General features: G+C 45.2%; 1 protein-coding gene and 1 pseudogene across 4 annotated transcripts; one reads left to right on the forward strand and one right to left on the reverse strand.

Annotated features, from left to right (window-relative positions):
- Nucleotides 1-51: 51 nt before the first annotated feature.
- On the forward strand, nt 52-16,009 carry LOC139056164 (E3 ubiquitin-protein ligase RNF185-like). Of its 4 annotated transcripts, none has more exons than XM_070534130.1 (6): nt 52-268; nt 6,375-6,536; nt 11,383-11,511; nt 12,516-12,573; nt 12,839-12,956; nt 14,670-16,009. In XM_070534130.1, exons 1-6 carry the CDS (start codon nt 195-197, stop codon nt 14,762-14,764), a joined length of 636 nt encoding a protein of 211 aa, XP_070390231.1. In that variant the 5' UTR covers nt 52-194; the 3' UTR covers nt 14,765-16,009. The 4 variants fall into 4 exon arrangements, with proteins under 4 accessions (XP_070390231.1, XP_070390232.1, XP_070390233.1 ...); XM_070534131.1 differs by lacking the exon at nt 52-268 and adding an exon at nt 441-767; XM_070534132.1 differs by lacking the exon at nt 52-268 and adding an exon at nt 1,298-1,431.
- Nucleotides 16,010-18,471: 2,462 nt separating this feature from the next.
- On the reverse strand, nt 18,472-21,473 carry LOC139056167 (selenoprotein M-like; annotated as a pseudogene).
- Between the last annotated feature and the right edge of the window lie 1,543 nt (nt 21,474-23,016).

The following is a 23,016-nucleotide window of genomic DNA, read 5'->3' on the forward strand; positions in this document are numbered from 1 at the left end:
CTAGGGGCGGCAAGAGCTCTCAACTCGTTCGTTCAGTTGCGTCTCTGACTCAAGGCTGCAGTGCACACGAAGCAGGTGGCTCTTGACGGTGGCATGGTGCTCAAGCTATTCTACAGCGAAGTGAACAGCTTATGTGTGCTCAAGTGAAGCCCAATGATTGTGCTTTGTAGGATTTCATAGTCTGCCCGAAGAAGATGTCGTCTGCTACGGAGTGTCACGTGCCCTTAACGGACATCGGTGGTGACATCAGCGACAACAACGGCGATGGGTACGTGGCATTTCCAACAAGACAACATAAAAGAAAGAACAGCGCTTAATTATTATAATTAAACGTTTCTGTCTATTGTTCTGACTTATGACTAGCGCTAAGTAGAGCGGTTTTTTAAATTTTTTAAAGAAGATTTTTCTCACGTTGGAGGAAGTTACGTCATCGGAAGTACGCCATGACTCGGTGGACGGAGTTTTGTTGACGAGAGAAAAATACGAGGATAGGTATATAGGTGCTGTGTGGATAGGTGCAGTAAATTTAATTTGCCCCGAAAACGTCGCGCAATTGCATCGCGCGAGACACGTAGCTTGGGGCCTGTTGCGTCATGTCGGCGACGAGGAATTGCCCGGTGCATCCCGTCGAACTGTGAGTGAACGTCGATCGTTTTGGTTCGAGCACGCTTCGTCTCTGGCAGTGAAAGTAGTGGTGCCTGTGGTGGTCGCCCCGGTCGTCCTGCAGAAACAAGCCCGCCGCCCGCGCATCTGCGAGGGGGCTCGAGGTAAGGTGCAACTTGCGCTCGGGGTTACGTCTCCGTTGCCCAGGCATACGTCAGGAACCGCGCGTTTCTTGCGACAGACCTACGAAACGTCTCTGCGACCTCCCCACCGCCGTTGTTCCTTCCCCCCCACCATTCTTGTGAAGAAAGATCGCTGCCGTGCGTCATATGATATAACCGCGCCGTGAAATAAATAACAACAATAAAAAAAACAAGACCTTGAATGGGCCGCATCGGCCGTTACGTGTCGTGCATCTGACTCGATCGCCGGACAGCGGATTCGACGAGTTCGATTGCGGCCACAGTATCGACGAGCGGGCCGCGTCCCAGGGGCCGAGTGAAGCGATCGCCTCGTTTCTTTTCGGCACACGCTGCTCCCGGACAACCTACATTCTCTCTTATTTCTTTGTTTTTTTCTCCTTCACATCTTTCTCACCCCGTACGGTGAGCACGTGTGCCCATTTCCGACTTTTACTTCCTGCGAGTGTTATATAGAAATAGCCTGGCTCGCCAAGCGGGCGTCCGTACGCTCTCCCGCGGTGCCTGCGCTGCTGGTACCGAGGAAAGTAGTAGTATATCGGCCCCCGGCTGGTGACGGCGGCGAATGGTCTCGTTTGCGGCCCCCACCACCCTTATCTCTCGCTGGCGACTGCACCCCGACAAACACGTATGTAGTGCACGCAGTTGCACCCTGGGGATTGACAAGACCATAGCCTCCTCTAAAGGACGCGACACTTTTCGCGAGTAGTGTCCCCCGTTTAATCTATACGGAGGGGGGGAACTATTCGGGAGCGAGACGTTAGAGAAACGAAGAAATTAGGGCGAAACGAAATCCGCATCGCAGTCTTGACGGTCGTTATTTTGTTGTTCGGTGCCTGTAGTAAGCGCGTTCGATAACTGCGATCCCCCCCCCCCCCACCCTCCCTCATTTATGCCACCCCAGCAGAGGAAACGTAGGTGTAGTTTGTACACGCGCTTGACGGGGCGCCGTAGTCGAGTAAAGAAGAAAAAAAAAGGACAACTCAGACAGAAGGCTGTTTAAGCGCGTATACGTGCTGCTATGGCGCCGCGACGGGCAGCCGCCAGCCCGCTCTCTGCTGCTGCTGCTGCCAACAACTGCTCGGTCGAGGACGTCGCTCAACGCACGCACGCAGAGACGGAAATTCGACCTTGCGGCGCAGTCGCACGACGAACGTGGGTTCACACTGTCCAGATCCGCCGTCGCCCGCACGAAATGTTAATGCCGATATATCTATTTACTTCATCTTCCCCGTTGCCCGCGTTAATAATGCTCCCGCCTGTCGTTCAGGTCGTAAGGGCGTCGCTTTTTTTGTTTTGTTTTGTTGCCCACCTTTAGTATGTATCCTCTGTCAGTGATCGCGCTAACATTAAATCCTGACCTCCAATTCCACATCTGTTTTTTCCGGCGCGTTCAGCCGATGCCCTGTTGTTAGGCAAGCGTATTGACGTACACGGACTTGAACAACCCAGAGAACTGGCGCCATCTACCCTGTATGGGTATAATAGCTCGTTTAGTTGTTTACGTCGAAAAACTGTGCAAGCAATAAATGATGTCATGCTGGAAGCAACTGCTGCAGCATTGCCAAATTTAACCTCACTTGACGCAGTAGTCATCGTGTCGCCTTTCTTCTGAACCGAGCAATGTCAACTTTGCAGTTAAAATTAAGAAACCTGCATTTCTATTTAAAAAACTCGGGAAAACAAGTTTTTGTGCTTACTGCTACCTTGTTTGCCCTCAGGTTTTATGATAAGACAGGTTGCATTTTAGGTCTAACTGGCTCTGACAAAAAAAATTTGCTGCAAGAAAAAAATAAGATGAAAGCATTGTTGAATATGTGCAAGCCGGATGCTCCATGGATGGGGACTGTTTTGCCATCTGCAAGTAAACGACCAGCTGGATGCCGGCCCGATAACTTGTCGCAATTTTGAGCATAAACAAATATCCAGCAAGCACAAAATTTTGTTTCCATCAGTATTATTTGCAATAGACCAGTTGCTGCCTTTACAGACACTGTATATAGTTGTAGAAGGCCTGCTGAATTTTTTTTTTTTAGGAGCTGGTTAAGCTGTTATAAAAGAAAAGGTAATCTCTTTCATTGAAATGTTCTTTCACAATTTCCCACAGTGCCAGAGATGCCTGTAAATCCCACATCTTACACATTCTTTTCATCTGCATATTCAGTGCAAGTGGCGCTGGCAAAATCAACTCCTGCGCCATTATTCTCCTTGTCGTCATTTGATTCCATCTCCTAGACATTTCTAGATGCATTTTACCTGGGAGCTTTTCCACGTATTTCTCATTTGCGTTGTCAAGTTTCTTGGCATAAAACGAGGAGGATTGCAGCACAAGAATCTCTGCAGAGGTACACGGGCAGTTCATTAGCTAGCCGAATTAGCACTTTGCTGCGCTGGGCACAGCTTCGTATGCAGCATTCCGAATGCGTCCTCTATGACACTTTGTACATGTTTGTGACCACACGCGAACTTCGTATCTCAGAGGATGCTTGGCGAGCGTGATCTTGAGACATGTGCATCATCATTATATGGGTAATATTTTGACAGCCTCAGACAAAGAAAACGAAAAAAAGAATATATATATATATATATATATATATATATATATATATATATATATATATATATATATATATATATAGAGAGAGAGAGAGAGAGAGAGAGAGAGAGAGAGAGAGAGAGAGAGAGACAGAGAACTTTATTGATGGTCCTGAGGAACCGCGATAGGGTACCTCCCCTTTCAGGGAGTCCCCGTAGTCGTCGTGGTCCTCTGCCCTGTTGCAGGCCCTCTGGACAGCCCGTTGTTGCTATGAGATGTCGCCGCTCTTAAGGGCTGCCTCCCAGACAGTTAGAGTGATAAGTGATAAGCTGCGTAACGCAGGGCATTGCCAGAGCATATGAGATAAAGAGCAGTATGCCTCCCCACATTCTGGACAGTGGGGATCTACATTAGGCGTGAAGTGACTGAAACGGCTCCTGGAGGGGAACGACCCCGTTTGGAGCATGCGAAAGGCTGACGATTGTGGCTTAGAAGTTTAGGATGTAGTAGCTGAAAGGCCCGCCGAGCAAGTTGATAATGTGCCAAGATTTCATGGAAGGTGAGAAGCGAATCCCTGTACAGTCCTAAGTCACCACCCGTGAATCCACCAGAACCGCTGCGGTGTGTAAGACCTCGTGCACGATCATGGGCCAACTCATTGGCGTTTACAACCTCAGAGTGCGCATTGATTCCCATATGGGCCGGGAACCATTTGATGATATGAAAACCAGCAGCCCCCTCACTGCCAAGAATAGCTGCTGCCTCCTTTGAGACCGAGCTGGAGGTGAACGCTTGGACTGCAGACCTGGAGTCTGTAAAGATATTGGGACGTAGAGGGTCCTTCAGTGCTATAGCTATAGCAACCTGCTCGGCTGCTGTTGCAGAGACCTCCCGCACGGATGCTGAGTTAATGAGAGTGCCATTCGAGTCAACCGAAACTACGGCATAGTGATCAGAGCGCCCGTGCTAGGCAGCGTCAACGAAACATGCAAGATTCGGAGTGGCCGCAGCCACTTTTAACAGGGAACAAGCCCAGGCTACCCGGCACCCTACATTGTGTTGAGGATGGACGTTACATCGCCTGGGATCTGCCTTGAACGTATCTCAGATCATGGGTGATAGGGTCGCGAAAGATAGCTTATCTGGTGATGCCAAATCTCGTGCCTCCTTGCTGAATATTTTCGGCATTAGTTATACCTGCATTCACTGTATGGTGCCGCACCCTCCACAGTTGCAAGGCAAAGAGTGGAGAATTCGGCTGGAATCACGAAATCGGCACCATTTGATGAAAACATGCGAGTTCGCAATGTACACAATTATGTACACAGCTTCTGAAAGGGTTAAAGAACCCCAGCTGGTCAAAATTAATCCTGAGCACTCCACTTCAGCATCCCTTAGAGCCCTGGAATTGCTTTGGGATGAACTTCATGAATCAACGAATTGTTGGTACCTGCCATGGCGGTATAGTGGCTATGGTGTTGCGCTGCTGAGCACGACTATAGGAACAACGCGAGGTGGACAAGACGAACAGAAGTAGATGCACACAGTGCCAATCTTCAACAAATTTCTCTCTGGAAAATGGCCTGCAGCATATTTATACACTTGACATGCTCACTGCGGCACCACTTTTTGATGTCTCCATAACTGTGCATGGTGATCCACCAGTGGGTCACTTGTCATATTCCACCTGCAACGTCATGACCCACTGGAGAGTTGCGATCCTTCGAAGCTAAAAAGCTCGAAGATCAAAAGTTATCGGCAGCCCTCCATAGTAGCATTCCTCATAACGCACTGTGCAGTTTAAGGGCATCGAACCCGATATCACTTTAAGCATTTGTTGATCTATTCAGTGGACAATGAAGTGCTGTCATGGATGCATAACTGTGTGACGAATGTTATTGTAAATCCACTGGTGAGATAACATTCAGTGCCTGTTTGTCAGGTTCCTGTTGTAAAAAAAAAAAAAAAAAAGCTGCAGTGCCGGCAGAAAAATATGCCATACTGTAAATGCTCATTTTCTTTGTCTTCCAGTTTGTTTCCGGTTCAGCAATGCTCACTGAAAGTCCTCTTCGCTGAGTTGCCAAACTGTGCATCAGCGTATTAATGCCAAAGCCTAACGCTCGGGCGACTCTGAAACTTCCTGTCTCTAGACTCTACAGTCAAGAGACAAAAGCCTTGCTGATAAAGTGGACTGTGCTTATCGGAGATTTCGTTGCCAGCAATATTTGTTTCTTTTGTGTGCTTTCTTATCCCTCTCTTTGTTCTTTGGCAGCAGTTGGAGGGAGATAACTCAGTCACCAGGAACCCGTTACACGAACTGCAGAAATTTGTAAAGGTGTCTGTCAGTGTTTTGCTTTTCTCCCTTGGGGCAACCGCATCTTTGTCTTTGCAGATGTGTAATTAGGGAAGACACCCAATACTTAAAGCATGGTTGGAAGGTTTAGCTTTCACATCACCGCTATTGACGTGTTATGAACTTCAACAACAGTATAACCATGTGCTGCTAAAATTGTGGCACAACGTATGAAACGTGGCAAGAAAGTAATTAGCACGGCCGCTAGCTGCTTGAAAATACCTGCAAATGGAACACTGGCATTGTTCATTTAGCAAAAATAGTATGTTGAGCATACTGTGATTGTCAGTGATGCTACAAGGCAGAAAATTGCTTGTGCATTGCAACTAAAATTTAAGTGCATTCCTTTGAAGTGAAAGAAAAAAAAGGTATTCTTACATTAGGCACACGTCCCTATAGAGTAGGATAGACTGTGCTAATTGGTATTGGTTCATTTTGTGAATGCAGCATGTATGCAACTTGGTACACAGATTGTGCAGTGGTACTTGGTGACACTGGTACTCCCTACACTTGGAAGTATTGGTGGTTTGGTGTGGTTCGTGTTTTTTGTAAGTAATATATAGCAGCAGGCTCTGGAAAGCACTTAGCTTTTGTTGCTAGCAGAATTTGTTTCCTTGTGATTAGTTTGCTCACTTGAGCCTTCGTACGCGTGTTAGTGATGGTTTATGCCGTTCATGCGCAGGGGCATGGTGGTGACTTCAGAGAACACGAAAGGGGCGTCAGCCTCTTCAAGCAACGATGAAGGCGGCAGCACAAGCGGCCAGCAGGACGGCAGCTTCGAGTGCAACATTTGCCTAGACACAGCCAAGGATGCCGTGGTCAGTCTCTGCGGCCACCTGTTCTGGTAAGGCAAATGCAGACGAAACACTGGAAAAATGTGCCAACTTTCTGTCAACCTTGTGGGGACACTCGACTTTCACACATCCTTTGATCTGGCTTTGCCACGTAGCTTTGCGCCAGTGGCGGTCAGTGTGGTTCTGGACTAGTATGAGAAATTACGCGAGCCTTGCACTGGTAACACCATGTAACGGCGGTGTTACTCAGGTGCAAAAGGGAGTAGCCAGTTCCTCTTTGGTTTGGCGTTGGCTAGCTAGACCCAGGACCCTCCTGCAAAAGGCTTAGGAGCACGACACCATAATGGGCATATACAAATGTTGGCCGTACGTGCGACTGATTAGGCGTTGGTGTCCAGCGTAGGGGGTGAACATATTCGCTCGCTATCCTGTCGCGGTGAGTTCAACTTCTTCCATTCGTGAGTGCCCATTGGCATGTTCTATTGGCTGTAGTTTGGCTAGCTGGCATTGGTGTGGGAAAGGCACAGTAAATGCCCTTGTGATTGTTTGCACTGCTGTGTTGTCGTTACTTTGTCTGAAGAGAACGTTTGAGACCCCAGAACTTTTGCATATTGTTTCTCTGAAATGTGTTTTGTTATAATTTTCCGAGGCGTCGAGAAACTGGTTCAAGTGTGTCCCGCTGTTACAGACTATCAGTGTTATGATTGTCCAGTGCATGTGTACACTGCAGTCCACTATTAACTCTTCTGGTGCTGTGCCCAAGTGCGCTCGTCTGGTCGGCGAAGCACACTGCTAGCTTTTCTCTAAGTAATTCGTAAGCGTGAAACATCCATACACCGTTTGCGCCATATACATATCTAGTTGGTAAAACAAAAAAGTTCATGATGGGTTTTGTTCTTTTACGACAAACGGCGAGCTAAAACTTATTGACTGTGGTGTCACTTGTTTGCTGACACAGTGGACTGGCACTAAAAAGCTGGCGAACTTTTTCAACAACGCAGAAATTCAAGAACCACTTATGAACTCTTAATTCATAGGACATCTATGCTGATACGAGGTGTCTTCAAGCGACAGTGACATCGATGAAGAGGCCATGTTCCCTGATAAACACTAATTATCCTTATTGAAATCATTAATTATTTGAAGGCTTATTTAATGTTTTTACAAATTTTCATATTCACCGTTATGTACCGTGTTCAGCAACATGTCATCAGTAAATTAGCATCCAAATTTATAACTTGCTAATATGTTACTTGGGCAGAAATTGAATTCGTAGCCAGAAAAATTCACAATACTCCAAAGGGAACAGAGAAGTCCAGGACGTGTACAAAATTTTCCCTCTTACAAGTGTACAAACTCACACCTTTGCAGCAGATGACTTTTGGTTGGTTGCACTGGCGCCTTTCTTACATCGTCGCAGTGCATTGACATTGCTTTAGCCGGCGCTTGCTTTAGCCAGCCAGCCGCATGTCACAGTGCTCTCTTTAGCAGTGGACTGCACTCTCCATACTTTTGTGCCAGGAGGAAACAAGAGTGCAAACTACAAGGCACAGTTCCTTGTGAGTGTTAAACTAGAGTGGTTCATTCACCACACTTACTTTGGGGACTGCAGCACATTGAGTGCCTGGTTACACCGTGCTCACACTCTCCAGTTGAAAAAATAACCAGTCGATAAGAGGCGTTGTTCGTTGCTTCTCGTTCCTTTCTGTCATGATAGTACACTTGCCAGGTGCATGTAGCTAGTGTGAATTAGTAAAGGCAAGGCGCAGAAGACCAGGACTCAAGAAGAACACAAACGACAGGACCGGCGCTAGTGTAAAGTGAAGTTAGGGAAGTGGGAGCCCTGGTTAAGCGCATTAGGTGAAAGCTACTGAGCATCCATGCGCTTGTTCGTAGCAGTGAAAACATGGGGGAAATTGGGTACATGTATAATTTGTAAAAAGAGAATAATTGAATGTTTTTATCTGTGTCTTGGCATTTATGGGCTGTTTCCAGCCATTTGTAGATGCGCACACTTTAAACCTAGAATACACCTTCTTTTTCCCTCTCTTTTTTTTTGTTCTTTAAATTCTTATTTATTTATTTATTTTTATTGAAATGAAAAGGAGATTTAGTCATATGTACGTTTATGGCTGCACATTTTTTACATAGCAATAATAAAAAGAAAATGATGTAAGGTTATAATAAGCTGTACATGTTTAGAAAACCCAGGCACAACAGTGAACAAGTAAACTAGGAGGAGTAAATTAGGTTCTTGTGTAGCCCCAAGGTATGCAGGGCCACAGAGATACAAGTAGAGAGTGCAGCCTTTCCTATACGCTGAGTTTCAAAGAACTGATGAAAAGTTGTGATATGATCCTAGACGTACCGGTGCACTGATGAAAATGATACACAGATGAGGTAGTGGATATGCGCATACAGACATTCCTAATAAGTGTGATGCTCAGATGAGATAAAATGCGCATACAGGCAACCAAATGAGATTGACACCCAGATTAGATAAGATTCGCATATAGATACAGTGAAAGCAGGTTGTACAATACAATATGCACATAGGCGAGGATGATAAATGTACGAGATTATACACGCATGCAGGGATAAAAGGTGAAAGCGAGCTGTAGTAATTACAATGACAGCGTCACCAAGCACTTTCACTGGAGAAAAAGACGTTAGTATGTATTGCTACTTTTGTGTCTACATCCATGATGGTCTATGCCATCTAAGTGAATCAATCAGTTTTACGTTTCGGTTTATTATTTGTTTTTGAGGAAGCTTTAGCTCAGGGGCTGCTATCTAAATACATGAAAATGTAGAAATAGCTCTTCTTGGCAACCACTGTACCGAATTTGATGAAGTTTGTTGCATATAAAAGAAAAACCTAAAATATAGTGACTGCACCCAGTGGGATTTTGATTTAGATCTTCGATATTGTAATAAAGATTGCTGAGAATCACACCTTCATAAAATTAAATTATTGCATTTTACAACTCTTAACAAAAATTAATGTCACAATTCTGTGAATTCCTCCTAATAATTCATCCAAAGCGGACAAAACTGACGTATTATACAATGCTTTGGAGTATACCAGTAATATATGAATGGGACTCTTGTGAAACCCTCGTCGAAATTGCCTCTAAATTATGTAAGCTGTAATTTTGTTTATCAAATTTGTCCACTTTAGATGCTCTAACGGATGCAGTTCAGATGCAGTTTACAGAACTACAATGTCTGTTTTTAGTGCAGAGTTATGGATTCGTAAATTTGGTGCTTCTACCTTCTTACTAAACTTACAAATTTTCAGCAATTTTTCTAAACAAAGTACAGGCTCCAAATTGAAAATCCACTTGATACAGGCACTAGAACTTAATTTTTGCTTTCAAATGCAACAACTTTCATTCAAATTAGTCCAGGGGTTGTTTCATAAAAGCATTTCTGCATTTTACATGTATTCGAATAGGCGGTAACAGAGTTGGCCCTGAACTAACCCTTCCTGTTAACTTCCCAAAACATCACTGGGTTTGTGACAGATGCCATAGTGGAGGTCTCCGGATTAGCTTTGACCACCTGGGTTCTTTGACGTGCACTGTAATCTTTAGTGCACAAGCATTTTTGCATTTCGCCTGCATCGAAATGCAGCCACTGTAACTGGGCATCGAACACACACTCGGCAGCAGAACACTGTGACCACAAAGCCGTTGTGGCAGGTTGTTTTGTGTTTTGTCTACATCAGGGGTTTGCAGTGAACATTTAGGTCGAAAGTGAATGATGTGACAATGCATAGAAATGGTGCAACAGTCAAGATTGTCGTTTGAATTTCTTGAATTTGTGCAGTTGCACTTCTGCAATGTGTGTATTTGCTGGGAAAATGATTTCAGGGGCTAAGTCCGAATATTCTCACTTAATCTACAAAGTTATCAAATTGCTTGTTGATATGGTAAAATTTTTTAAAGAGTCCAATAACAGTCAAGGCTCGCTAATGAAGTCGCATCTGACACAAAAATACCTGCATTGTATTCATCATAAGCACAAGTACGTTGCATGCTGATAGTGGTGGGAAACGTTATAGATATACTTTGTTGCGTCCAGTACTTCATTATATCTGTGTAAAAAATGCTGGCAGTATTCATGATGAAGATAGCGTGGGGCCTACCATGTTCCAGTAGCTTCTAACAATAGAAGCAACAAATAACTCTCAGAAGAAGAGGAAGAAAGTTTTCTTTCAGCACATGCCAAACTTGCAAAGATAATGCAAAGCAAGCATTACCATAAAACCAAGATCTCTAAATGATCCGGCCTAAATATTGAATATGTGAATCAGTCATTCAAGGCTGACATCATCAAAATTGAATGAAACTTGTACTAGCTGGAGCTGTGAGTAATACACTCCATCTGTTAAAGCGATGTGTCAAGTTTTTTTTTTCACTGGTTCTCATAGTTTCTGTAAGTTTTCTGCAATTGAAATGTCCTTTTTGCATAGTCAAGAAAGTATGCCCATAACTGCATGGTGTTCACTCATGATAAGTGACAACTTTTTGCTAATACGTCTGCAACCAAGTGTCTCTTTAGAAATGTGATGTTGGTTTAGGCACACCTGGTCTAAACAAAGGCTTGTCTAAATTCTTTCACAATAAACATTCATGCAATAAGGAGGTTAATAAATCCCACTTTTCTGGTTTTACATGCTAACTTCAAATAATTATACCAACTAAACAGGCAGCTCTGTCAAAATGTTTTATCTTCTATTTGGCCAGTGGGCTAGGAATCATCCAAACGAGGCCACCACCTTCGTGCTGTGCCGAATTTAAGTCTTGCGGGTGCGTTGATAACATTTTGGAAACAGGAACACAGCGTTCCCCAATGTTAATTTCTCCCAAATTGCAATTTGTCGACCTGCAGCTGGCCGTGCCTGCACCAGTGGCTGGAGACGCGGCCGAACCGCCAGGTGTGTCCAGTGTGCAAGGCAGGCATCAGCCGAGACAAGGTGATCCCCCTGTATGGCAGGGGTGGCTCCAAACAGGACCCCAGGTGAGCACTAGACCATTGCATTGCATCTGCTCCTAGTTCACTGTACGCCATGAACTTGGGTGCCGGTAGCATTCTACTTGCTCTAACACCTGGATCAGAAACTTGTAGGTTAGCATAACAAAGAAGCTTAAGGAAAAAGTAAAGGACCACACAAGGACCAATGGGAAGGAAAATTGTAGTTGTAACATTAAAAGATGGTGCTGTGCATTGGAGAGAAAAGGGGTGTAGCCGATATCCTAAACAACATTAGGAGGAAGAAATGGAGCTCCGCAGGTCGTTTAATACGTAAAACAGATAGCCGGTGGTTCATTAAAGGGACACTAAAGCCAAACAATAAATCAGTTTAGGCTAATGAAGCATTGTTTGAAAGCCCTGCAGGCAGTCATTTAAAAAAAAATAGTTTGATTATTAGATGAGAAAATGAAGGTCCAGGTATCAGTGTTTGAATTTCGTGCCGAAACCCCAGCGCCAGTACGTCAGCGTGACCTCAGGGATTCCAAAGTATGTTTTCGCACTTGGGTCATGTTGGCTGTTTTTGGTGTAGAACGGTAATTTACTGATCCAGAAGAAATCATTTTTCACTTTAGTGTCCCTTTAAAGTAAGAGAATGGGTTACAAGAGAAGGGGATGGCTAAGAATGAGCTAATGTGATGGAAGTGGAAAATTTGGAGGCATAGGATAGAGTTACCCAAGATTGGGGATTGCTGCGAGAGGCCTTTGTCCAGCTGTGGGCGTAAAATAGGATGACGGTGATGAACTTGGGCCACTCACCTGCTGCTTTCTTGATGAATGGTGCCTTCATGATGGCCTTGATTTGGTCTAAGAAAGCCGACTACACAACAAGAGTAGAGAACCACCTTTTGCATTTTGAACTCGTCACAGTATAATGCAATTCATGAGATTGTTATTTTGCCATCGGTGTCACATATATTTTTGCAGACATTGGTTGGGATAAAATTGAGCAATTGTGATAGATTTTTCTTCCTTCCGCTTCCTAATCACAGGGAGAAATTGCCACCACGACCACCGGGACAGAGATCTGAACCAGAAAGTCATCCTGGGGTAAGGATGGCGTGAACCCTCATAGATATTCCCAATATCAAACAACTGTTTTCTTTACCTTGTGCATTGTATTCTTGAGTGCGCAAGCTACCCATGTGCATTGTAACCTAGTTTCAGAACACATTGTACACTCTTAATTTTTGTCTTGGTGAGCTTGATAACTATCCCACACGAACTTATTTTAGAAGAGTGCATTTGTAATCGGGTACCTGTGTGTTGCATGACTAAATGCAGGATTAAACTGACAGCCATGTTTCCTTTGCAGTCTTTCACATCTTTTGGCTTTGGAGACACTGGCTTTCACATGTCGTTTGGAATTGGTGCCTTTCCCTTCGGCCTGTTTGCTTCCACCTTCAACTTCGGTGACGGCCGTCCTCCACCGAGTGAGCAGTCCAGCCCGGTCTTGATTTGTCACTGATGTGTATTGAGCTCTTTCTAATCATAGTTAAAAAGGAATTTCAGATGTAATTTAGAAGAATTTCTTGCTGGGCTAGTTGGTGCATTGCTTTGAAGAACCAAGTTGCGCATTAAAAAAAGACAACCACTGGAAAAGGCGACAGAGATGAAATTGTGCTATTTCCGTCTCTGTCGTTTTTTCCTGTGGTTGTCTTATTTGAATGCGCAACTTGGTTCCTCAAAAAAAAAAAGAATCGATGTAAGCAAACGTGAAAAGGTTTCGTGTTCACTTTATGAACTTGGACACTGAGTACTGTAGGACAGTCGGTGTAGCTATTAAATGCATTTGCACGCTTTTGGCTCCTAAAGTGTCCGCCAGTAGGAACTAGTTTCTGTGTATGTCAACTAGAGCTCGAATCAAAATTAAAACAATGCTTGTGAAAATTACAAGTATACAGGGGGTATATTCCAGTGCACATCATGGTCCGCGACAGCTTCCACACAAAAAGAATGCAGAAAACCGCATAGCAAGCAGGTCAGAAACTACAGCACCAGCAAATGTACATAGTTGCTTCTAAACTCAGTAAGGAAATCAGTATGCAAAAAATTATAACTAACTAAGAACGTTGTGTGAATGCACCGTGATCACTGAGCATGAAAATCTTTGCAAAAGCATCAAGTGGTTGCTCGGCATGGAGTTGTACAGACTCCACAACATTGAGCTCCTGGATTGAGGATTTCCTATTTTAATATGATTTGCACCCTCTGACAGACAGATTTCCACCATGCTGACCAAAGTCATGCATTAGTGGTTTGCGACACCATGTGACTGCCACCTATAATTTTTTGTGATGTAATGAGGAAGCCTGTGCACTGTCCAATGTCTGCCCCTCTTGAACTAGTAATTGCATTAAAGACTTGGCTGCAGGGTACCATATTTTTGTACATATAACCCGCAACAGAAATGCGAAATATTTGACAGTAAAGTTGGGCTGTGGGGTATATACTTATTTCACCTTGAAAAGTGGCTTCATGACAGTGCTGCATGCACTGCCGTGAAGCTACATCTTAAGGCCAGGTTCTTCTCCATTCAGTTTTGTTCTTGAAGATATGATGTGGACGAGTCGTGCATTCGCGAACGGATACTCTTTGTGAAGGTTTCGGTGTTGTATACAGTTGTTTCTGCGGGTTATACATGCTGACTTCTTTGGGGGGAGGGGGGGGGGGGCTGTTGTAATTGGCAGTGCAGGTTATACGTGGAAAAATACGGTACTTACTGCATGTCATGATTCGGCGTGGTGAGCTATGTCATAATTAACCAAGAACTGAAATAGCAACTTGGTCTATTGTGTGAATCTACCTTTAGCGAGAGCACCTTTGGAGCAATTGAAAGTGCTCCTGTTTGTACAGTGGAGCTCATGTGATCTCTCCAGTAAAGCTCTGTTTTCTAACCGAAGTAACTCCTCGGAAAAACTATCCCATCAGCATTTCAAGTGAAATAAAACAGCAAAATGTGAACTAGAGCCTATTTTATGCAGGATTACATGAATATGTGGTGTATCTTTTTGTATTCTATAGCTAAACGCTTAACGACCCTCCAGAGAACACATCGCGCATGTCATACGCGGTAAAGCACAGATCAATCCATTTGAACTGTTTTGCATTGGAAGTGTTGTTAGTAACACCTTTGGCCCCTGCAGCAATGGGCAGCCAAGAGCACCGCCAGGACCAGATTGTGTCCCAGGTGTTCCTCTGGGTGGCCTGCATTTTCCTGGTGTGGCTGATCATCGCATGATTGGTTGCCGCTTCCACGAAAGCCAGCTGCACTGCTCCCAGCCACAAGAGTCTCGGAGAATGACGCTTCTGAACCGCCTCTCTCACTGGACTGGTCTCCCCGGAGCTGCAGCAGTCGAAAAACTCGCGCGTCTGTTTCAACGAAAGCCCGTCGGGGTTCCCTCCTTCCTCCGCACCTTTATCTCCGCTCCTTTTTGTATGTCCGCCGCGGGTCGCGGCGACTTTCCGAGGCCCAGTTTTGGTGCTTGGCCATCCCATGCTGTCGCAGTTATGTGCATGTGATGGGCCTACTTGCTAGGCACTGAAGGCGGGCTTTGTGCTGCTTGCTGCCTCCAGGGTCGGTAGGCAAAAGCACGCGGCATCTTGCAGACGACAAAAGTGGTCTCAACTCTCTCTCTGCCGAGGCTCTTTTCCTAGCTGTCTTTTGACAAGCGAGGCCATTGTGCAGGAAGGCCAGAGTTCATTTGGGCAAACGAGAAATGCCATCGTTGAGTTGGGATAACAAAGGGGCGGGCATAGTACTTGTGTAACGTTGGCTGTTTTGCTCTCATCATGTCAAACTGTTTTCTTAGTGCGAAGAGACAGCCTTGGAAAAAAAAAAGTGTAGAAAAGAAAAACAGCTTTACTGATCAAGAGATGTGTGCCTGATGTGAGTTTTGTGTACGTGGTTTTTCTCTGTTAGGCTTGCTGTAATGATGATGGGTAGCTGGCTGGGCTGCTCCCCCCCCCCCCCCTTTTTTTTTTCTTTCCTTCGAGTTGAGGACAATGAAAAGTGACTGCTCGTGCATAGTTATTCTTGTTTTTCTTTCCTGAAGATATTCTTTCCCCCGGAACATTTCCGAACCTCTTGCCAACATTCCTTCCTACCTGTGGCAGAGGCCGAGGTCTTTCAGGCCTCTGTGTCATACTGGACACTGTGACACATCAGGGCAGTTGCATTGGGGTTGCTATTTTGTAATAATACATACTTGTGTATACACGGAGTGGAAGTGTGTTCTGCACTGCTTTTACTGTGCAGTTCTCGTTTTTCAGGCTGTGCTTGTCAACTGTGTGTAAATAAACAGCCCTGTTGTAAAATATGTGGTAAATGGAATATATTTACAGCAGAAAAAGATTTTTTTTCAAGTCCTTGTAGCCATGGGAGTTATTGGTTTCCTGTAATTATAAATTGTTGGATTTTAAACGGCTCACATTTTATATATACATTCTTTTTTTCGTTCTTTGGGAAATAAAGAAAGAAAGACCACATGGTTTCCCCCTTTTTCTCTCGGCCCATGGCTGAGGAACAGATGGCGTCAGTAACACAGTGTGCCTTGTCTTCGCATCACACGTGCAAAATCTTTACTTGTTACCTTACCAGGTTTGGGCATTGGCAACGTACAAGCGCAATGCATAGATCATGCAGTGACTATTAGGGAGACTTTGCTGAATGTTTACAGTTCACTACATTCACACTGGTGCATCCCGACGATTCATGCCACCGCCACTAATGCGACACTTCAGTGGATTGCAAGTGCTGCCATTGGTGGTCGCTCAGCACACTGCTTAGGAGAAAGTTCTTGTATGTAGGAAACATGCTACTCCATGTGTATTCTGCACAACCTCTGACGTACTGTGTGCACAAGCACTTGTGGTTTGTGAATTATTTCCTGTCCAATTCGTTCACTCCATCATGGAACCGTTACCAACTAGCTCCAATGTCAACCTTGCCAGAAGCCAGTGCCCAGGGTGTCTACCAACCGGGAAAACCGGGAATTCTCAGGGGATTTTGAGTAGTCTGGAAAAACTCGGGGAATTTGTCTCTATCAGGGATGATTAGCTGTAATTTTATTGAAAGGGTCAAAAGTCGTGGTAATGCTGGCTGGAGCAACAGACAGGAATCGTAATGAAGCGTCTTTGATGTCCTGTCATCAGCTGGAGGAGTTGCCAGTGTACAGTCAATGACTGACTTTCCGGATTCCCGATAATTTGGACGGCTTCGCGGCACCACCACGTACCCCATAGAGTCAATGTATCAGAACGTCTGAAATTTCGGACGCAAAAACCCTTCTCCGTCCGATTTTCCGGACGTTTTGCCGTGACCGCAGGTCCGAAACGGCATTAATCAAAGCCACCACTGCTGCCATTTTGATTACCTCGTCGCCTGAAACCGGCGCTCTCGCGCGCAGGTCCGCTGGCAGCTGTAGCCACTGCTGCGGCAACACTAGGCCTTGCTGCTTCGAGGTTCGCTATGAAGCTTCTTGCTGTTGGGTGCCGTATTTTTTATTGAAAGAATTCGCTGCTATCAGCAATGGCACGGACTCTACCTTTGCGGCCCTCGCGATTGGCTTAGAAGCTTGGAATGCACGGTGCGTTGCATAATGCCGGTTCCTGAAAGTCAGCTTCGCCTCCATACAGAAATGTTACTTGGTGAAGCATATGCAAAAGTATTGCAGTGAAGCGTAACAAGCGTGGGAAGGGGCTGTTGCCTCGGGCACAGTATGTATTCCTTAATTATACACGCGTGCACCCCGTATTTTCTGTCACAGTGCGAGCACCGATATACCTAATACATGTACCGACAGGCATTCAGAGCGTTTTCGAATGTGCCTGTGACGGTTTGAGCCCTTAAGGGCAGTAAATGACAGGCATTTATTTTTTTCCGACTGGCCGATTTTTCGGACGTATTCGCAGCCCCTAAGGAGTTCGAAAACTAGGACGTGGACTGCAACTGACCAAGAAGATGCTTCAAATGGTCCGTGGGGCGAACAAGTGACGGAAGGAGTACAAGAACAGAAAGGACCTACGCATTGAGGAATTAACGGGAAAGGAAGCGTGCTGCCGCCGTTTTGAAGGAGCTTGAGCTCAAAAAAAAAGTGTTGGCTAATGCCGAGATCCAAGTGTCCCTCATCTAAACAAAAATAAACTCTTTGAAGCAGTGAAACATAACAATGAGGCGTCGTGCGCGGGCTGAGAGTATGTCGGGACAGTTGAGGCTGACTTACGAGCTGTAGAGAGAATCTCAATTGTGACAAAGTTCGGGCCTCATACCACTGTGCTTGCTCAGTTGATAGAAATAGCTCATATTCGAAAATATTTGGTTTTGTATGCATTTCCTTTTTTATTCGTATTTGAGAATGTTCGACTCGATTTGCAATTTTTTTCGAAGACGTTATTTGCCGTGCATTTTACTAACCCCTTACTTTTATTCTCTTCTTGAATAACATGAACACTACTCCTTAGTATTCAAATTGGGTTAAGTGGTTCTTTTATATATATGCTTACTAGAGAGTGACCGCATCGGGTGACATGGTTTCAGCTTGTCTTGACATAAAACAGTTCTGCATCACTCAGGAAATTTTGCAAGGGCACTCGGGGAAAACCTGGAAAACTCGGGGAATTTGGAAATGCGAACTTTATAGACACTCTGAATATCTGAAGCTATAATGAAAATTATCCACACATCTTGAGACATCTACTTTCACCTAGGCTCCATTCACATATTTCTGGCTCAAGTGCAGTATAAGCAGCTCTGTGGGGCACAACTTGCATCCTCGCCTCGCATCAATCTGAGCACTACATGAAGTGAAAAATCTATTTGATGGAACAACTGTGCATGTATACATGTGCTACTGTGCAGATCACTAAGACACTACTTATATGCAAAGTAGGGTGTCGCAGGGCATGTCTTCCCCAGACCAGGTGGTGCAAAGAAACAGTAAATTTACAAAAGTTGCAATGCATATGTTTATTTATGTACATCACCAAAACCAGCCAGAACTCCAGCACAACCAAAAACCAGACGCAGTACATCCGCTGCAGCCGATTTTAAAAATTTCCGGCAGCAACTTCATCTAGGCAACCCGATCAATGGTCACAAAGAAGCCTTTTGCTGGCAGAAGGTGGTGAAAGTAACAAAAAAAATTAATTGATGGAAAATGAAGCTCAACTAAACCAACCTCAACAGCTGGAATGATGAATTGTGCTTGCAGTACAACTTTGCAGTATAATTCACAGTTGAAAGGTATGTTTTCTTCTCACTCGGGTGGGGTTTTAATGTAACACATTTACCAGAATACCTTTGAATGATACTTTAACACCGATTGGTGCACAAGTGCAATATAATTAGAGTTAATGCTGTGCTTTAATTGTAACAAGCTGCCAAGAAAATGTGGCTTATGTGTTAAATGCCAGTGGCAGACTTTAGAAGCAAGCCAAAGAAACCGAATTTGTGGTCATATCGTTAGACATACATCCACAGCAAACATGGAGGCAGCTTTACCTTAATACAAGACTGATTTGAATTTGACTGATTGTAATTTGAATGCATAGATGTGCACTGGATCTCCAATATTTTGACAGCACTGAGAGAAATGTGCATCATACTGAGCTGCTGTATGGTAGGCACAATGTGAACAGATGGTCAATGGTGCATGTTGAGCTGTGCTCCGCGGTCGCATTTAGAGCTCCCCCTTGATTCCAAGGTCATCTTCCTCAACGTACTCTTCTGGTTCCTTCTCCTTCTTGCGGAAGCCACGTTCAAGCAGCAGCTGGTTGCACTCGTGGCGGCTCCTCTTTTCCAGGCTCAGGCGCTGAAAACAAGCAGAATTTAGCAGCCTTACAAGTCATTCCTGCTTTTGGACTGTTAAACTTCAGTACATTAAAAAGCTGTATTTAAATCCCAGCATGAAACCACAGGCTACGAGTGTGCCCATAGCTATTAAAGTTTAATCGATGTGAAGAAAACAATCGCACCAAATGAAAATTATAGCATTTTTCACAAGCTATTGCAACTGCGCCCTCTTGGCATTAGCAGCAGACTTCCACAGTCGCCAAGCCCCCATGGCAGGTGCAAATTAAACTCTCAAAGGTTTTCCTCAAATAGCGCATACTGGGACTTTAGCGTCTAATGAACGTTAGTGGCCCGTAACTAGCAAATACATCTCTTTCCTGCGCTTGTGGGTCATTTGATTCCCTGATCAACACAGCCTTCTATAAAAGCTCACGCAATTAATTTACTCTACAACTCGACACTCTGGCAGATCGTACTGAAGTGCATTAAAATTAAATTATGGGGTTTTACATGCCAAAACCACTTTCTGATTATGAGGCACACCATTGTGGAGGACTCCGGAAATTTCGACCACCTGGTGTTCTTTAACGTGCACCTAAACCTAAGCACACGGGTGTTTTCGCATTTCGCCCCCATCGAAATGCGGCGGCCACCGTGGCCGGGATTCGATCCCGTGGCCTCGTGCTCAGCAGCCTAACACCATAGCCACTGAGCAACCACGGCGGGCTGAAGTGCATATAACTACATGACCAATATCTTGAGAGCATTTCCCTTCTGTGTTCTAAGCTGCTCGCAGTATTGGCAGCATGGCAGACATATGAGAGCAATCACGTACACGAAGTGTGTTTCAGGTATAACTATGCTTATAACTATGCTGCGTATAAGCAAGCTTATAAATATGCCTTCTTTCCCCTTGCCAACGGAGAACCGCGCCCTTCGTGGATGGCTCGCAAGCCGCCGAGCCATTATCATCGCCGCGACTGATACACGACTCCGCGCGATGGATGATAAAATAGAATCGAAAGAAATCGCTGGCTAACTAAGGTCCCTATTTTCATGCACTCTGCCCTTCATGTGTCCAAAGGTTAAAAACTCGAGTGGCATCCGGAAACTACGGAAATCGACAAACACAGGCAACAGGTGAAAAATCCTGCTAGCATGGGTTATCATTACCCGATTGACTCCCCCTCAGGTACTGATTGCGTCGGAAAACAGCAAATTTAACAGTAAATGAAACGCATTTCTGTTTCCAACGCTTTTTTTTTTTTGCCTAATTTGGTACGTATGAAAAGTGCTTCATTTAACCACGACTCAACTGTTACCTGGATTCGAGTTTTAGTGAGCGTCTCAACCGTTCGTAAACGTAATACATCACAGCAGGGTGAAATGAAAACGGCGGAGGACAGATTCAGTAGAACTTCCTATACCCAGTTTCCCAGTCTGCTGGGTAGTCGTGTTCATGAGAATTTGTTAAGAAGAAGAAGAAAAGAACGTACCTCAACTTCCTCTCCTGCAGCATTCAAGAAAAGTATTTCGGGCACGGCGCCGTGGATCACTTCGAATTCCGCGTTGTGACTAACGATGTGTGTTAAGGTTTCTCAACCATTTCCACGACAGTAAAACGAGCTCGAAAGCAGAAGTCAGTTTACATTCTTTACATATATATACCAAAAAAAGGATACTACTCGGGTATGTCGTCGTAGACAAACCGTTTCACTTCAGGATAGGCATTCAGTCGTCATCCGCCGCAGCTCTGAAACAGAAAAGTGTGACACGTAGGCATTTCTTTCTCATTAAGCGCACCCAACGTCCCGGTCGCACATGCGGCGTAAAACTCTGGAAATGAGAACGGATGCGTTACCTCCACGCGAGCGTGGGTGATCACGGTGTCCGTGGGTTTCTTCCGCTCAGCTTCCTCGCCTAGCACCAGGCCGGCGCATAGAAGTACGGCTAATAAGCCGCGAATCATCGTGACTAACGTCGCGCTACAACCGCCTCGATAGATGGGCCACGGAGATGTGTTTGCAACGCCGGCAAGAACGACCGGCTGGAACTCGGTTCAAGCTGGCTCAGCTTGGCTAGGAAATGCCTGGTTGGCCAGTTTCGGCGCCAGCTGCGCTCTACCAGCTGCCAGCTGCGTACGCGGCCGCCAATCGCTTGCCGCCACCGCTACCAAGCGTCTGGAAATACTCCTGCGGCACGAATTAGCTCGAGAGAGGTGGAATTCCACATTCCCACGCCCTCCCTCTGCGCCCGAGCAATGAACCGGCCCGCATGGCGGTGCAGCGTGCGGCGATGGGCGGCTCGAGCGCAAATCGGCCGTTCAGCACTACCGAAACACCGCCGACATGCCGCAGAAATAGTATGAGCTAGCTTGAACAGATGAACTGCAACCCGAAACAAATGGCGATAGACAAGCGACTTTCTTGTCTGTCTCCTTTTGTCCCTTGTTTCAGTTAAGCTTCTCATACTCGTACTTGGTCTACTCTGCTTTTTGCGGTCCGCAGGTGTGTACAACGGCACAATGGTTTCATTGGTTCTGGCACACGTTTTTGATAGACGTTGTGAGGCACCGTTAATGCATTGCGTTTGTTCTGTGTGCCGGTGGAGGACCTTTATAATAAGGGCTGTCTGTAGAGCTAAGTTATTTTTTGCACGCTTTGTTGCGCACCTCTAGCTGTACCTTTACATAGCTGCTGTGTATAGCGTGCAGTATTACGTGCTTGCATCATTTGTAGGCACAAGCCATGAACTTTCACGTGTTTTTGAACAGTCAATCTTTTAGCACCAGCTAGAGTGGTCTTCCAAGTACAATACGCCCTCCAGCCCCGCATAGCATCGTACCGTCTGCTATCGGAAGTGCTGGCAAATTTTCTTCCTATATTGAAACTGGTAGCGGTTTAACTTCTAATCTCGGTAATAACTACAAGGCTAAACCTATCTTCAGCACACAAAAATATTCTTTGAAGTGGCAACCTTAAGATGAGCACTCAGTGCAACATGTTTCCTTAGTAGTACTGCTGCAGAGGCCGATGCAATTAACCACTGCTGCTATGTTGTTCCCAGATTATGATCATTAACCAGATAACGCTTCAGAGATGTAGATGTAGCAGCTCTTCTGCAGCATCGCCCGAATCAATACTTTGGCCTTTTGTGGCACCTGATTGCATTATAAGTAGTGCTATGTTTTCAAAAATGTGACAAATGTAGAATCCTGTTACCTGGTGTCAGGCTGAGTGTACGGAAAGCACTGAGACGGTTTAAAAGGAAAGGGCTGATTTGATACTGCTACGAGTGGCTCAGCACTCTCAGCAGCATGGTATGGCCTGGTGCCACTGCACTTGGTTGACTTGATGTTGGTAGTCTACCGGAACCTCCCGCGATTCTTCGCCGTGAAGAACCAACTGGCCGCGCCGCCGCCGATGTTTCTTGTCGGCGAGATCGGCGCGCAATTTAAATAGAGATTTCTTTTTTAGGTCGCTTGATATCTACGTTGTCTTGTTTAATTCTTTGACCTGTCTCAAGCGTAGAATCATGTCAAGCATGGGAGCAATGAATCATCATCATCATCAGCCTGGTTACGCCCACTGCAGGGCAAAGGCCTTTCCCGTACTTCTCCCACAACCCCGGTCATGTATAAATTGCGGCCATGTCGTCCCTGCAAACTTCTTAATCTCACCCACCCACCTAACTTTCTGCCG

The sequence above is a fragment of the Dermacentor albipictus genome, chromosome 2, assembly GCF_038994185.2.
Source record: "Dermacentor albipictus isolate Rhodes 1998 colony chromosome 2, USDA_Dalb.pri_finalv2, whole genome shotgun sequence".
Taxonomy (NCBI): Eukaryota; Metazoa; Arthropoda; class Arachnida; order Ixodida; family Ixodidae; genus Dermacentor; species Dermacentor albipictus.

What these genes read in the sequence shown, in the direction of transcription:
- LOC139056164 (XM_070534129.1), top strand. Translation starts at nt 1,825, where the DNA reads ATGGCGCCGCGACGGGCAGCCGCCAGCCCGCTCTCTGCTGCTGCTGCT. An exon ending in GGCTCCAAACAGGACCCCAG is followed by an intron (nt 11,512 to 12,515) that starts GTGAGCACTAGA and finishes TCCTAATCACAG; the next exon opens with GGAGAAATTGCCACCACGAC. An exon ending in TGACGGCCGTCCTCCACCGA is followed by an intron (nt 12,957 to 14,669) that starts GTGAGCAGTCCA and finishes TGGCCCCTGCAG; the next exon opens with CAATGGGCAGCCAAGAGCAC.